Genomic DNA, 17,246 nt, shown 5'->3' with positions numbered 1-17,246 from the left:
CACGCCAACTGGAATCTATAATTTCTGATCTCATTTCTCCTGATCAAACGGGTTTCATACCTGGTAGGCAATCCTTTTTCAACATGCGGCATCTTCTCAGCATACTTTACTCTAATCATTCCTTAGATACACCAGAAGTTCTTCTTTTCCTAGATGCCGAAAAGGCTTTTGACCGCATTGAATGGTCATTCCTCTTTGAGATGCTTAATAGATTTAGTTTTGGCCCAACATTTCTTCCATGGATAAGCCTAATTTACAGTACTCCACAGGCAGCTGTGCGCACAAACTTCATAAATTCGAATTTCTTTTTTCTTCAGTGTGGGGTGAGGCAGGGCTGCTGTTTATCACCTTTCTTGTTTAACATAGCAATTGAACCTCTGGCGAAGGCACTCAGAGCTGATGACAAAGTGCCTGGCATTGTCAGGGGTGGCTTTGCTCACAAGGTCGCACTCTACGCTGATGATTTGCTCTTGTATCTCTCTAACCCAACAACTTTCTGACCTTATATTGCTCATATACGAAATGATGTTAAAAGGTTATCTGGTTGCAAGCTGAATTTTTCCAAAAGTGTCATTTTTCCTATTAACTGTTTGGCGCAGAACCTTAATTATAGTACTTGTCCATTTAGATTACACAGAGAATCCTTCACATACCTTGGTATTGTTGTCACACGCTCTTACAAAAATTTATATGAGGCTAACTTCAAAAAAACTCCTTGAAAATATGAAACTTAACCTGAAGCGGTGGTCTGCTTTGCTCATTTCTCTTGCAGGCCGTGTTAATACTGTGAAAATGACAGTTCTTCTTCAATTTTTGTATGTTTTTCAAATGCTACCACTGTTTCTGGGGCGGCACGGTGGTGTAGTGGTTAGCGCTGTCACCTCACAGCAAGAAGGTCCGGGTTCGAGCCCCGTGGCCGGCGAGGGCCTTTCTGTGCGAAGTTTGCATGTTCTCCCCATATCCGCGTGGGTTTCCTCCGGGTGCTCCGGTTTCCCCCACAGTCCAAAGACATGCAGGTTAGGTTAACTGGTGACTCTAAATTGACCGTAGGTGTGAATGTGAGTGTGAATGGTTGTCTGTGTCTATGTGTCAGCCCTGTGATGACCTGGCGACTTGTCCAAGGTGTACCCCGCGTTTCGCCCGTAGTCAGCTGGGATAGGCTCCAGCTTGCCTGCGACCCTGTAGAACAGGATAAAATGGCTACAGATAATGAGATGAGATGAGACCACTGTTTCTCCCCATGTCCTTTTTTAAAGATCTGAATTCACATACTTCCTCATTTATTTGGAACAAATCTGTCCCGAGAGCAAGAGGGTCTATTTTAGAGATGCCTAAATCAGTTGGTGGACTTGCACTTCCCAACTTCATGTTATATTATTGGGCGGCCAATCTCTCTAAATTATCCTATTGGATTACATCATTTAGATCAGGGCAAAGCCCTACTTGGGTTGCTATGGAAATTGAAATCCATTCCTCCTTTTCACCAATACCTAGCCTTTGTACTTCTTTTTCTAAAAAATCGAACTACTCTTTTTCCAACCCTGTGACAAAACATTCTCTCAGAATATGGCGTCAATTCAGGAAACACTTTACTCTTACTCACACAAGCGGCTTTATGCCCTTGATCCATAATGATATTTTCCCTGCTGCACAATTCGATTCAGCTTTTCACTCTTGGTTTGATAGAGGCGTAGTATTTTTCAAAGACTTATTTATAAGCAACACCTTCATTTCATTTGAGACTCTACATAAAAATTTCACATTACCTCAGGCTCACTTCTTCAGATATCTACAGGCATGTAGTTTTGCCAGAGAACACTATCCATTCCCACATTTATCTGATAATGATTTGCTTGACCTGAATACTGGGGCGAGATCCAACGCTTAAGGGCAATATTTCTTTTGTATACAACGTCATTCTTAATTTCAGTATGCCTTCAACAGAGAAGACTAGATGTGCCTGGGAACAGGACCTTGGTGTCCAAATCTCAGCGCAGACCTGGGAGGGAAGCCTAGATTTCATTCATACATCATCTCTGTGCCTCAGACATAGTCTGATACAATTTAAGATCCTACACAGGCTACATCTCTCAAGGGATCGGTTGGCTGCCATTTATCCAGATATTGACCCAAATTGTCTGAGATGTCAACAGGGCAGAGCTACTACTGGGCATATGTTTTGGTCATGTCCAGCACTGACAAACTTCTGGACTCAGATATTTGAGGTTTATACACGCATGTGTGGCAGGTCCATCCCACTGGACCCGATCACTGCTGTGTTTGGTGTAACCGCTGGAGATATTCAGATCTCCACATCCCAAGCATGTGCCATTGCATTTGCGTCACTTTTAGCTAGGAGATGTATCCTGCAGCAATGGAAGTCTGCCAGTCCCCCATCTTTCTTTTGCTGGGTAAAAGAAGTCCTTGCTTTTTTGCCCCTGGAAAAACTAAGGTATACCAGGGGTAAATCCTCTGATAAATTTCACAATACCTGGAGTCCTTTTCTACAATTTGTAGACAATTTATCCTTCTCTTGATTGCACAACTATAGTCATTCATTAACAAAAACATACAGGATGTGTTATAGAAGGTTAAATTTTGTTTCATAAATGAGCACCCTTTTTTAATTTAATTTAATTTTATATTTATTTATTGTTTGTTTTTGTTTGTTTGTGTGTGTATAGGTACCCTGAGGGGGGAGGGTTAGGGTTGGTGTTTGTATAATTGCATTGTAAAAACTCTGAAAAATAAAATAAAATAAATAAATGTCCCCCCCCCCCAAAAAAAAACGAATGCCATGTGACCTCATCGACTGGATTTAGCAACTACTAATGCCTTCAACTACAGTACGAATTCCTTTAGCAACTACTAATGCCTAGATCGAGGACACGCACTGCAAAGACGCTCTTAGCAAAGTTGCTCTTAAAGTGCATATTCTGGACCAATTTCGTGTTCTTTTATTTTAAAGTATGTCCCTTTACACACTCATCCAGAAGGGTAATTTTGCACAAGGCCATCTGTCTACAGCAGAAAAAAATAAAATAACAAAACACGTCTGGAAAAATCCCAAGGGAGTCTGGAGCCAGATTCGTGACGTTATCTGCGGAGCATGGTTTCAGTGCACAGCCTGTGTAGACCAAGCGCTCCCATTTCTCTCTCATTGTCCGGTCTTTTGGAAAACGACGAGTACTAATCCCATCAAGATTGGTGTTGCTACACCCTCCTACGATACATCTGTTAACCATTTTAATAATTACGTGATAACGTTGAAGAAATTTGCAGAAAACCACCAGGTTGTTTTCTCATAAACAAACCAGCGCTGACGTAGGATTCAGAAGGAGGCGTCCCGCACGCGACGTCACGAAAATCAATGTTTCCCCGGGAAATCCAAATGGCAAGTTTTTTCAGAGGCGGACCAATTCGCCTCAAATGGCTTAATTTCAACTGAATTTTTCTGGTATTGCGCAAGGCAAAAAAATTGCAGAGAATGCAGAATGTTACAGATATTTGACCAAAGTTTACTATAAAATAAGAGAATTACATTGATCTTGCTCCTGAATTTACCCGTGATATGCACTTTAAGACTCCTTCTTACGAGTGAGTTCAGGAAAACCACGTACAGAGACAACATTCGTTGCTTAAGAGCGTCTTTAAACTCACTCTTTAGCTGTAAAGGATAACGTTATTTGAAAACCCACCCCTGCTCTTTTAAGATCTCATTTTGCACTTGTAGTTCTAGTTTGGGCTTTACAGGTACAGTAAGAACACTGAAAAATGCATGGTAAAAAAGACATACCTGGAAACAGTTGACAAAAAGTCTGTAAAGTTCCATCCTGTCCTCTTTATCAAGAAGTTTGTCCTCCAGGTTTTCCAAATATGTCTGAATGTGGCCCTTTACCTGGTCAAAACTGAAGAAATAACCCATGTTTGAACAACGTTTGTTGGTCATGCAGCACAATACGTGTGTGTGTATGCATGTGTGCGTGTTTGCAAATCCACCGATACCTGTATTGCAGTAAGAGTTTGGGCAACACAGACCGTACCACAGGACTCTGGTCAACACACTCCAGGAAGGGTGTTAGCTCTCTTGTCTTATACACGTCTCCTTCAAGGCACATGAACAAAACAATATACATAATAAAAACTTTTACAGTAAAGCATGCGCCTCTTAATTAAGGCAGCAAAATTATTTTGAGCAACTAGCACAAATTTCAGAAATACACAGCTGCTGTGGCTTCTCTCAAAATCCCTTCTCTCGCATTAATAAAAAGAAAGTACTTACCCTGTGCTGAGATAAGCAGAGAGAAGAGCAGCTCCACCATGTCCTCTCGAGGTTGCTGTCCCTTGGAAAAGCAGAAACGAGACACCACCTCCAAAAAGAAGGAGTTACAGCATCTCCTTAACTCTGCGTGTTGTTTTAGGGCCGAACTGAAAAACATATATGTTTTAAAATCAATAATAAAAGACAATATGGTCACGAACCGCAAAGACACATTTATAACACAGCGCTGTTGAATTTTCGAATCTGACTGGTCAGATGATGTTGATTAATTTTCTATAACAGCAGTTCTTACAATAGTGCTTAACGTAATTAAAAAAGTTATATTAAATTGATAGTTTATACAGTAGTACTGTTCTGTTAATATGTCTGTGTGTTCATATGTCATAGTTTCTGAAGTAACAACTGTTTCACAGTGTAGGTACAGCCACCGTCCCGTCTAGAACTACAAATCCCATCAACTAACTTCCCCGATGACCTACGTCACGGCGGCCATGATCACCTACGTCACGTCACGTGACCGACTCTCTAAGTGACCTCGTCACATTCAACTCCTCCTCTTTCGTGCTGTGGACTCCGCGTCATACAAACATAAAGAGACACCCTCTCATCAGAACATCCAAGATCAAGACGTCTGCCTTGCAAGAAAAAGAAGACTCAGCGCACTTTCGTATTTACCGCTGGCCACGGTAAAAGTACTTAAGTTGCGCCGTCTCACTCATATTGAGTTACAGCCGGTTTTATTTGTTTATTATAAGTAACGTTACGACTGCAGCCCAAGCAGTTAATTAAAAGTTAGAAGCGACCGGATTCCTTCTGACTTAATCGCTGTGCACATTATTGATCAGAGACTTTTCCTCACAAACAACAAAGCTTCGGATCAAGGAATTCTCTGCCTTTCACGGAAGCGACCCACGAACTTTCTGTGAAACTCCGCGAAACTTCGGAACATCTCTGCATATCCTGCATAGAGACATCGATACTAGAAGTAAGGCTGGCATTTGGGCAAACTAGTCTTAGGGATTAGCTTTATGAAGTAGTGTGAATTTAAACTCAGAAACTATTTAATTGTGCACACTGATCATTGTGTTCTACATTGCTCTCTCTCTCCGTTGTTTCAATAGATAAGTTGTTGCATGCTCTCCTCTATCCTCACTAACATCCTTTAATTTCATTATTACACATATTTTGACCTCATCACGATTTCAGTGAATTTGGTAATGTTATAGGGAGTGGGTTAGCAACCACAACGAATTCCTTTGTCTCAAGAGACCACGAGGTGATTCTCACCTCCCCCAACACACACACCCTCGCTCTCCCTCTCATACACACACACACACACACGCACACAGGACTACCTCACCGTTTATGCTTTTATATATATATATATATATATATATATATATATATATATATATATATATATATATATATATATCGCTGATGACCATATTGAATGTATTTCAACCGCTATTACCCATTTAGTATCATTGTTATAATAAATTCAATTATTCTGTTAAACTGTGCTTGTTTGTCCGTTGTTTTTGCTACTGTATTTTTGAAGTCACACAATCTCAATGAACTCCAAATTGCCTTCACCCAAATGTATATGAGTGCTACTGGCTGTAGTGTCTATGTAATACGGTAAGTAATACATTATTGCTGCACCAGTAGTGATCATAATAATTTTAAATATACCGTAATTTAGCTGTTTGATAATTTATTATTAAACACCAAAATTAATGGTATTATTAATGAGACTGATTTGATGAGACTGATTTAATGAGACTGATCACTTAAGACCAATAGCACCCACAACAGTAACTTGCATGGTGAAAGCTTGATATCACCTAAGCCTAACTTCTTTTTTTTACATATTAAATTAGAGAGAGAGAGAGAGATCCACAACAATAAATTCAATTACAAACTGTTAAAAAGTATGATGTGTTAATCAATAATATCTAAAATATATAAGTGACCAACAAAAATCATTGTTAACCTGTTTTGGTATTCTCCGTTTGCACATGGCGTCATACCTAATTATGCATGAAGCTTTGAACTGTAAGTCGGCCATGTTGGAGGATATACACGAACTCACAGGGTGCACATTTACTATTGCTGGGTTTCAGTCACGTGACTTTTCTTAGCGGTTTAACCGGAAGTGAAATAGCTGGTGGTCTAAACGGCTGCCGTAGTGCAAACAACTAGCGATAACTTATCAGAGTATGCTCGTAATCTAGAAGCCACTGCTCGCTTTAGATCTATTCAGAAGATTGCTATGTGCAATGGAATCGACCCCTACAGTCTGGGAAAGAAGGATTTGTCCTACAATCTCAAAAACTACCCTTCAGTCGAGTTCCCCGACATCTCGAACTATCTGGTGTTGCAGACATCCTTCTACACCACAAAACAGATGAAAGCGTGGAAGAGTATGGAGGCTTATAACTTTTTTTGTATGTGGCTGGGTAAAGGACCTCGCTATCAAGTCGCTGCCGAATGAATCCTGTATTGTTTTTGCTCGTGTAAGTATGTTTTTTTTAAGCTTTTCATTCACGTCTTTATAACGAAGCGCTGCAAGTTGAAGTGTAAACAAACAGCAGTTCGCTTGATTCTCACTTGTGTTGGCTCTTATCTCTCAGCTAAATCATTCACAAAGATCATCAGAAACCCCTTTAAAGACCTGGATCTTAGTTAAACAAGACGGAGAAGTGATCACGGCGCATTGTAACTGTACGGCTGGGGAAGAATTTTGTCGTGACCTTCATGCATATGGATTTTGTGAGGAGTAAACAAAGAAACAGTTGGGGACTTTAGGACTTTGTGACTAAAAAAAAGTACCATAAAATAACGACACATAGCAAGAAAAGTACTTGGAAAACACTAAGGCCATAGCTGAGAGGGAAATACAAACCTTTCATCAAGTGATCACTGCAAACTCGAGCGTGCTTCGACTCGACTCCCTTCGATTTCAGTGAGAGGTTCAAAAGCCACCTTTCTCAACGTCTTTTTGTGAAATCCTGCGTTCGTTCACCCTTTTTTATTAGTTCACGGGGAACCCTGAAGAAACTTTTACCAGTTTCACAGTTTGATCGATTCAAACAACCTTAAAGAACGCAAGCGTAAGGCGTTTTTCATGCGAGCAATGCACCTTCTCCATACAAACGCTTTGTCAACTGAGCTTTGGCAGACCACCAGCTAAAGTTTTGAATAACTAATGAGGCGGATGTAACGTCATGTGAAACCCAGCAATAGAAGATATGCTCGAGAGGTTGTTATGCTCAAGAATTCCTTTTGTTTCTTCACCATGCCGACTTTTTGTGCTGTAATTGGATGCGGGCACAACTCAATTCAAGACAAGGGGACTTATAAGTTCTTGAGAATTCCAGCAATTATAAATAATCAAGGAGAAAAAACAAGAGTTGTTGACGAGCGTAGACATCAACGGCTGTCCAACATAAACCGGGCTGATCTAAGTGATAAGGAAGCAAAAACCACATGAGTCTGCAGTGAACATTTTATCAATGGTAAGTGCTACAAACGAGTCATTAATGAAAGATTGCAATATATAAGAATATTGGATCGTTTAATAGCCTGGTCGTGCAGAAACTCGCCGCTGTCAAACGTGACAAAGCCGTGATCATCAATGTGAGCCGACAATCAAAGGCTGCTACGATTATTTCATTTTAAAGAGATGGATTTATAATTTTTGATGACGCTGCTTTTATTTTGCTTTTTTTGTCCGTTAGGGAACCCAGCTGGTCTCTACAATTTTACGGATCCAGACTGGGCTCCAACACAAAATACAGGCCACAACAAAATCAAAGATGGTACTAAAGCGGTAACTTGAAATGCCGGGCTTACAGAGCACAGAAAGGAATGCAAAATTATTGAATAGTCTTCCCAAACGATCACAGAATCAATTGAACAAGAGTCATGTCAATCCCCTACCTCAAATACTGCATCCTCCTTGCCTGGTGAGTGCGCTTTTATAACTAAATATGTTATATAGTGTGTTAGATACCTGTCTTTTGAAGCAGTCAAAATGATTTTTTAAAATAGGTTTGAGAAATGACTACAAGCTTCTAAGGCCCTGTCCACACGGCAACGGATTCAGGTGAATCTGATAAAATTGTTTATCGTTTCGGCCTGGCGTCCACACGGCACCGGCGTTTTGGGTGCCCCAAAACGAAATTTTTTGAGAACGGGTTCCAGAGTGGAAAAATCTGGCAACGGCGCCGTTGCGAAGTTATCTGGATAAGTAGAATGGATTTGTTTACGATGACGTCACAACCACATGACTAGAACAAGCAGCACTCTCGCTGTTTTGTATGAACCACTGCATTGCATTCACTTTTGTATACAGCTTTTCTTTTAAATAAACAAGTAACTGAACCATTTCTTGAATTTCTTTTTTTATTGGATAAGACTGCTTTTCAAAATGTTCACACACAATAAGAAAATTAAGTTATATAAAACTATGCACACTAATAAAACTAATTTGTACCCACAGAAGGCACGATTTCCTTGCGTAGTCGCAGCCATCTTCTTCTTGTTGTTGTGTGTTTGTTCCTGTGAGTGCTTCGCTGGGTAGAAGAAAGGGTTTATGCGCATGCGTCTACTTCTATTGTTCTGGTGTCTCCGATGGGACCGTCTTACAGAGCATGTAGAGGTGTGGCATGTGTATTGCATCATTTTCAGCAAGCGTTGCGTTGCCATATGAACCTGATATTTTACTGATCCGTTGCCCATGTGGACGCGATATTTAAAAAAAAAAATCTCGTTGCCGTTGTCGTGTGGATGTAGAAATAGACACAGACAACCATTCACGCTCACATTCACACCTACAGTCAATTTAGAGTCACCAGTTAACCTAACCTGCATGTCTTTGGACTGTGGGGGAAACCGGTGCACCCGGAGGAAACCCACGCGGACACGGGGAGAACATGCAATGTAACTCTCTTGGAAGGACCATCCAGTGAGTTAAAAGAAGTCAAATAAGTTATGTTATTGCTTGGACCGCTGTTTACAGACGCTGTATTGTTTGACTATATATCCTCCAACATGGTGGCGGTCAATGATGCAAGCAGTTTTGGTCACGTGGTTGCAAACGAAGAATATGAGGATTAAAGATTAAAACACTTCATGTACTGTTACAGCAAAATGATCAAGTTCAGGGTATGAACAGGAACTTTATCAGGCTTCTCATCACAATTAATTATTTTCTCATAACAGCACACCCCAAGTGTTTTACTCTGAACACATACTACACGGCCAAATGTTTGTGGACACCTGACATCACACCCATACAATGTCTTGCAAAAGTATTCATCCCCCTTGGTGTTTGTCCTGTTTTGTCGCATTACAAGCTGGAATTAAAATAGATTTTTGTGCGGTTAGCACCATTTGATTTACGCAACATGCCTACCACTTTAAAAGGTGCAAATTGTTGTTTTATTGTGACACAAACAATAATTAAGATGAAAAAAAACCAGAAATCTGGAGTGTGCATAAGTATTCACCCCCTTTCGTATGAAACCCCTGAATAAGAGCTGGTCCAACCAATTCACTTCATAAGTCACATAATTAGTTGATTAAGATCCACCTGTGTGCAATCAAAGTGTCACATGATCTGTCACATGATGTCTGGATAAATCAACCTGTTCAGGAATGACCCTGACTCTGAAACACTACTAAGCAAGCAACATGAAAACCAAGGAGCATCCAAACAGGTCAAAGACAAAGTTTTGGAGAAGTATAGATCAGGGTTGGGTTATAAAAAATATCCCAAACTTTGAATATCCCACAGAGCACCATTAAATCCATTATAGCAAAATGCAAAGAATATGGCACAGCTACAAACCTGACAAGTGAAGGCTGCCCACCAAAACTCACAGACCGGGCAAGGAGGGCATTAATCAGAGATGCAACAAAGACACCAAAGATAACACTGAAGGAACTGCAAAAATCCACAGCGGAGATGGGAGTATCTGTCCATGGGACCACTTTAAGCCGGACACTCCACAGAGCAGGGCTTTATGGAAGAGTGGCTAGAAAAAAAAGCCACTGCTTAAGAAAACACGTTTGGAGTTTGCCCAACAGCATGTGGCAGACTCCCCAAACACATGGAAGAAGATTCTCTGGTCAAATGAGACAAAAATGCATCTTTTTGGTCACCATGGGAAATGCCATGTGTGGCACAAACCCAACATCCTGAGAACACCATTCCTACAGTGAAGCATGGTGGTGGCAGCATCATGCTGTGGGGATATTTTTCATCTGCAGGGACAGGAAAGCTGGTCAGGACTGAAGGAAAGATGGATGGCACTAAATACAGGGCAATTCTGGAGGAAAACCTGTTTGAATCAGCCAGACGTTTGAGTCTGGGACGAAGGTTCACGTTCCAGCAGAACAATGACCCTAAACATACTGCTAAAGCTACACTGGAGTGGTTTAAAGGGAAACATTTAAATGTCTTGGAATGGTCTAATCAAAGCCCAGACTTCAATTCAACTGAGAATCTGTGGCATAACTTGAAGATTACTGTACACCAACGCAACCCATCTAACTTGAAGGAGTTGGAGCAGTTTTGCCTTGAGGAATGGGCAAAAATCCCAATGGCTAGATGTGCTAAGCTAATAAAGACATATCCCAAGAGACTTGTAGCTGTAATTGCAGCAAAAGGTGGCTCTACAAAGTATTGACTTTGGGGGGTGAATACATATGCACACTCCAGATTTCTGTTTTTTCATCTTAATTATTGTTTGTGTCACGATAAAACAACAGTTTTCACCTTTAACGTGGTAGGTATGTTGAGTAAAGCAAATGGTGCTAACCTTCCAAAAAATCCACTTAAATTCTAGCTTGTAATGCAATAAAACAGGACAAACCTGAAGGGGGATGAATACTTTTGCAAGACACTGCATGTGGCTCTTCCTCAAACTGTTGCAACAAAGTTGAAAACACACAAGAAGGATGTCTTTGAATGCTGTGGTATTTAGGGCTGGGCACCGAAATTCGGTTCCTTCATGGCACTGACTGAAATGTTACGGTTCTTCTGGGTATTGAAACATGCCTCGCCTTTCGGTTCCACGTTTCGGTTCCCAGAGGTTAATCACGTGTAAAGTGGAGTGGGCTCTGATCCGTGCTGGCGTGCTTATGACCCGATAATGCCACCTGTGATTGGCTGAAACGTTCGCGTGCATGAAAAAGCATGTTTCCCATGTTGTAGGGGGCACTACTTTGTTGCGTCATCAATGCCTACAAAACGCCGAAGTCGAAAGCTTGGTTATATTTTAGCAAGAGCGATAACAATACTGCGCGGTGCAATATATGCGACAAGAGCATCACCTGCAAGTCAGGCAACACTTCAAATTTCCTAAAGCATTTGACGGTGCATGGAATAAATCTGAGAGCGGAGAGTTGCACCGTCTTCTCTCACACACCAACTTGCACCTTTGCCACCCTTGACTTCTCTGCAGGACGTTTTACCACCAGACTCGGATTCATCTGAAAGTACCGAGCACAGCGTCATGTCTGATATTCCATCTGGTAAGTTGTTCCGTGAATTCCGTTGAATAGAGATCTTGCAGTCACGTGACCGGAAAGTACACAACCGCCATCGTGTCGGTCAAAAACACCGCTGAATACTGCTGCACTCGTGTACAGAATGGATCAATTTCAACCGACGGACTACACGGCTCATTTTTCTAATGAACAGATAACTAGATATATGTCTAAAATAAACGATCTACAGATTTGTGACCCTTATGGCTTTCCGGACGGAGTTTTCACGACCGGATTTTGAACTGCCAGCGGAATACCCGGACGTGTATGATTACCTCATCAACTTTCCCTCGCTGTTCAGTGGTGAAGCACTGCGTGCTTATAAATCTCTGGACAGTTATCTTTACAGAAATTCAGGATTTGTCAGTGACTCAGATGTGGCATCTTGTAAACAAGAAAATGATCCTCACTGGATGGGTAAGTCACTTAAGTATTGAGTATAGCACTGACCAGCCGATTATAGAATAGAATAATGTAATTCCAAATCGTCCGTGTTGTTTACATGGATCTGGTGTTGGAGAGGTAGAGGCTTGGCAGTGGAGATTTGAGTGGCTGTTTTCTGAGCTTAGTCAACAGGCCGGCTCTGCCTGTAGCCTCGCTTTTGCTTCGGCTCCCGGCGCCGCCTCCTTCCCTTTGCTTCCGATAACAATCCATGGAGACCCCGCTGGTCTCGCAATCTGGTCTCGTCCGGAATGTTTTTTTTTTTCTCATCCGGAATGTTGTGCATGCGATGGAAATCGCTACAGACCGTCATTTTCTGCTGGAAACCAATGTCCAGTAAGTCCATACGGTTGTAGTGGATATTGAAGTCCGGTACAGACGAACAACACGCAAAAATACACACAAAAAACATAAAAACCGTGCACAGGTAGGGAGAGCTCGTAGCCACAGCCGTTGTAGTAGAATTGTATATAGTAGGGTTTTCCAGAAGAAAAGGTAGAAGTAAAAGCAGAAGTAGAACCAGAAGTAGAAGTAGAAGGCGGAATATGGCGTTTGACCGACACGATGGCGTCTGTGACAATCTGGATCGGCTGTGACGTCACATGAAAGATCTCTATTGCTTTGTTTGTCATGGTAAGAGCTAGGTTGTTGTAAGTTTATGTATAGCTAACGGTACAGTAAGATATTAGCGCCTAACTTTGTTTAATGGCTATGTAACTAGCCAAGTGAAAAGTTATCTAAATGCTAGCTTTTAAAATGTGCTCCATCATTGGGTAGGCTGCCTACGTGTGTGCGCGTGTGCATGAGTGTTATTTAAAAAAAAATATTCACCTCCCCCCCTAGTCTCAAAAACTTAACGTATAAAACCTTCACAGCCTCTGCCCAGGTCCCTGATGTGAGGAGGAAAAGGCAGGCAGCTACCGTAAATCCATTCACACTAGCAGAAAAGGCCAAAATGACCAAAGAAAAACAAGCCGAGTGCCACAGGGCAGTGACACAGTTTGTGGTGAAAGGTTTGCTGCCTTTTTCTACAATGGAGACTCCGTGGTTTAGGTAAGTTGGCTGTACAGGATATTGTTGAATGAATCCTTCATTTATATTTATCTGTAATCCTTTATCTTTATCTAAATTAAGCCTAGATGTATTTTAAGTGATGTGTTTTTAAGCAATGAGAACATAACTATGTTATTTTTGATGTTTTGTCTAATGTTTGTCAATTAGGGAGATGATAAGAACCCTTAACCCCAGGTATCAGCCCCCCAGCACAGACATGCTGGCAAACACATGCATACCTGCCTGGTATGCAGCCGAGAAGGAAAAGGTCAAGACAGAATTGAAAGACGTCAGGGATGTGGCTGTAACCGCGGATGAGTGATTCTGAGAAGGCTGATACGTTAATTTTCTTGAAGAAAAACTATTGATTACATTGGCGTGTGTGTGTGTGTGTGTATGGTGTGAATATGATAGTGTGTGTTGGTGTTCTTTTTGCACTGGAAATAACTTGAATAAATATACTCCAATATGTGCAACAGAATGTGTAATAAAATTTTCATTTTTTCCAGGATTAATATTATAAATTAGGAATCGAAAAAGGTACCGTTCAGGAACCGGTATCGAAATGAAGGTATCGGTATCGGAACCGGAATCAAAAAATTTTGATCAATACCCAGCCCTAGTGGTATAAGGGTGATGATACATGGGGCAACTTTTTGGGCAATGTTGCCGAGCAATGTTGCTGGCAATGGGCAACTAGGTGAGACACAGGGCAACTTTTCAGGGCAACTAACAATGGGCAACAACAGTTAGCAACGGCAGTTTACAGTTAGCTAAAAAAAAAATCGATGTCTTAATTTTTGCTGTGACCATTTAATGAAGCTGTCTGTTGTTTTTTAGAGCTTTGGTGAGGTAAATTCCTCCATATAGAATATTAAAATAACAACTTACCGGCGTAAAAACAGATGAGGAGTCTCTCCATCTCTTCACTCCACTGACACTGAGCGGCCGCCATATTTGTTTGAAATTTCTGATCCGAACCTCACCGGAGGTCACATGACTCGATACTCGCGTTCTGATTGGCTTATCTCAAAAAGTTGCCAGAGATTATCAAAACCATTCAGAAAGAAACAATGTTGCCCAATCTCAATAGAAAAGAGTCAAAACGCAATTGCCCAGCAACGTTGCTCGGCAACATTGCCCAAAAAGTTGCCCCGTGTATCATCACCCTTACACTTTCCCTTCACTGGAACTAAAGGACCCAAACCTGTTACAGCATGACAATGCCCCGTGCACAAAGTGAGGTCCATAAAAACAGAGTCTGCCAAGAATGGAGTGGAAGAACTTGAGTGGCCTCTACAGATCCCTGACCGCAGAAGTATGGTTTGATCATAATCATATTAGCTAAAACCAACCAACCAAACAAAAACAGTGTTTGTCAAGCTTGTGTTCTTGGGAGACTCACTCTGTGCTCGGTGAGATAGTTGGCTGGTAGTTGGGAGGCAGCTGTGTCCTGCACTTAGGGCATTTTGCGTCCTCTCCTTGTATACATCCCTTTATACAGGACAGGCAGAACACATGCTCACACTGTAGGACACAGGGTTCAGACAGGTCCTCCAGACACACAGGACACTTCAGACCAAAGCTAAGATGAAAAACAACCCAGGAGAAAAAATGTATGTGGATTATTCATTACAAATTAAAGCTAGACGGCCTTTCGATTTCATAAAATCGGTGAAATTTAGTTCCCTCTGAAATTTGGCCATTGTGATATGCTTATTTCTGTAACCGTTCAAAAAAAGAAAAAAAAAACAGGCCATTCTGTGGCTGGGAAGTTATTTAATTTGAGGGGATTCCCAAGCAAATAATGTGCATGAAATCGCTCGCTTGGCGCAGTCAAGCAGACAGAAGAAGTCCGTGTGCGCATCCGCAGGTTTACTTTCTTCTTCTTCTTTTGGGTTTTACAGCAGCTGGCATCCACAGTGTTGCATTACTGCCATCTACAGGTTTACCTTTGACCGTGCACTGACAGTTCCATCATTCTGTCACTAAATGAACAGCTGATCACACCGAGGTGCTCGCTGAGTGCCGATATTTATTAGTTTGGTCCTGCATTTCCTTTCCTTCGTATATAACGTAACGTCTTTTCTTCTCGCTTTCTGTTAGTGTAGTCAGTCTTTCACGTTTCATTTGCACACTCACATCTTCCATTTTTCTCTCCTGTTTCAAATTTGTATCTCACAATGCCTTGCGTGAACGGGGAAAGCCAACACTACGTCATGCATGACATAGTATCTTGAATTGCATCATGGTGAAGCAGGAAAAAATAGCAGAGAATTTAGGGCCACGTGGCCTGAAATTCATTAATTGCTCTATTTAAAAACACCTAACAAAATTGGAAGTCTGTAATTCGAATTCAGTAGCTTTTGGTCCACTAAACAAAAATAATTGGGTGTCGGGGAAAATTCTTTTTATGACCTACACTTGAAAAATATGAAAGGCAGTCTAGCTTTAAACATAGTCCTTCACTTAATCAAAGCACAGAAACCATCCATAATCTCAATTAAGATTAAAAACAAATGGGTACTGTGGAAGGCGGGCAGTACCGTAACTCTCTGCTTATGGATTCCTCATGGTACTCATTGAGGATGCGGATGAGCTGTTGCAGAAAGTCTTTGCTCTGTAGGTCAGGACACTCCTCCATTAGCTAATGCATCAGAGGAAAAAAAGGTTATGACATTTATTTGACCAAGAAATGACATCAATAACCTGGTAACAAAATGCAAACTAGCAATGAAAGATCTTTTTGGTGTGTTTGTGCTTTTCACTGACCCGCTGTAGCTGGCTGCAGTGTTTAAGTGTCAGTGCCACCAGCTTCTCGTCACGCACATTTACTTTCACCACAACTTGCTCGATAAAAGTAGCTACCACCAGCATCCCCTGCCATACAGACCTGAAAAGCACAAAAAGCTTGTAAGGGCAAGCATGACTGATTTTTTGGGAGACATACAGTACCAGTCAAAAGTTCGTACACCCCTATTCATTCATAGGTTTTTCTGTAATGCGACTATTTTCTACATTGTAGAACAATACTGAAGACATCAAAACTATGAAATAACACACACATGTGAGTGTGAATGGTTGTCTGTGTCTATGTGTCAGCCCTGTGATGACCTGGCGACTTGTCCAGGGTGTACCCCGCCTTTCGCGCGTAGTCAGCTGGGATAGGCTCCAGCTTGCCTGCGACCCTGTAGAAGGATAAAGCGGCTAGAGATAATGAGATGATATATAAATAATTTACCAGCTGGGAAGTCCATTTCGTGAAATACCGTGACCGAGGTCTTGAAAATACTAACCGAGGCCTCTGGGCCGAGGTCAGTATTTTCAAGGCCGAGGTCACGGTATTTCATGATACAGACTGACCTTAAGCTGGTAAATAATATGTTTATTTTTTCTTTACCAAATTCTAACAGAAAATGAGAGCGCCCGAATGGGAAACCATATTTAGAACAAACCTGCTACAAGCTCGTTTTCGGCTTTCTCCTGAAATGTTTTCTTTCATTTCATCTTCATCAGGGTAGTAAAACTTGCTTTCGCTGTGAACACTGTCATTATCGCTATCCATGCTGTAAAATTAACACTATTATACTGAGAAACGCGAAAATAAATGATGACAAAAAATTGCTACTATGTTTGTTGTTGTGAACGAGCGAGTCGTCAAAGGTCCGTAACCGGGGTCTGTATCGTAGGATTCCGAACCGCTTGCGAGCTAATCAGAGCACGATTTGATGGAAACCAGACCGTGAAAAAAATAAACGGAATTATGTGGTTCACAAAAAAAAGTGTCCAAAAACCAAAATACGTTTCATATTTTAGATTCTTCAAAGAAGAAAGCGTTTACCTTGATGATGCTTTGCGCACTATTGGCATTATCTTAACCAGCTTCATGAGGTAGTCACCTGGAATGCTT

At 41.3% G+C, this 17,246-nt stretch overlaps 1 protein-coding gene across 1 annotated transcript in view; it reads right to left on the bottom strand.

Moving 5' to 3' along the window:
* Positions 1 to 17,246, bottom strand: part of rnf213b (ring finger protein 213b) — a 140,818-nt gene that overhangs the window by 54,440 nt on the left and 69,132 nt on the right. Inside the window, exons 38-43 of the mRNA XM_060940238.1 lie at positions 16,109 to 16,229; positions 15,883 to 15,983; positions 14,742 to 14,921; positions 4,283 to 4,428; positions 4,006 to 4,105; positions 3,797 to 3,908 (exon numbers count right to left, since the gene is read on the bottom strand). Of these exons, the coding sequence (XP_060796221.1) occupies positions 3,797 to 3,908; positions 4,006 to 4,105; positions 4,283 to 4,428; positions 14,742 to 14,921; positions 15,883 to 15,983; positions 16,109 to 16,229 (760 nt within the window). The remainder of the gene's footprint in view (positions 1 to 3,796; positions 3,909 to 4,005; positions 4,106 to 4,282; positions 4,429 to 14,741; positions 14,922 to 15,882; positions 15,984 to 16,108; positions 16,230 to 17,246) is intronic.

The sequence above is a fragment of the Neoarius graeffei genome, chromosome 14 (assembly GCF_027579695.1).
Source record: "Neoarius graeffei isolate fNeoGra1 chromosome 14, fNeoGra1.pri, whole genome shotgun sequence".
In the NCBI taxonomy this organism is placed as follows: Eukaryota; Metazoa; Chordata; class Actinopteri; order Siluriformes; family Ariidae; genus Neoarius; species Neoarius graeffei.
This window is presented reverse-complemented; position numbering and strand designations above follow the sequence as displayed.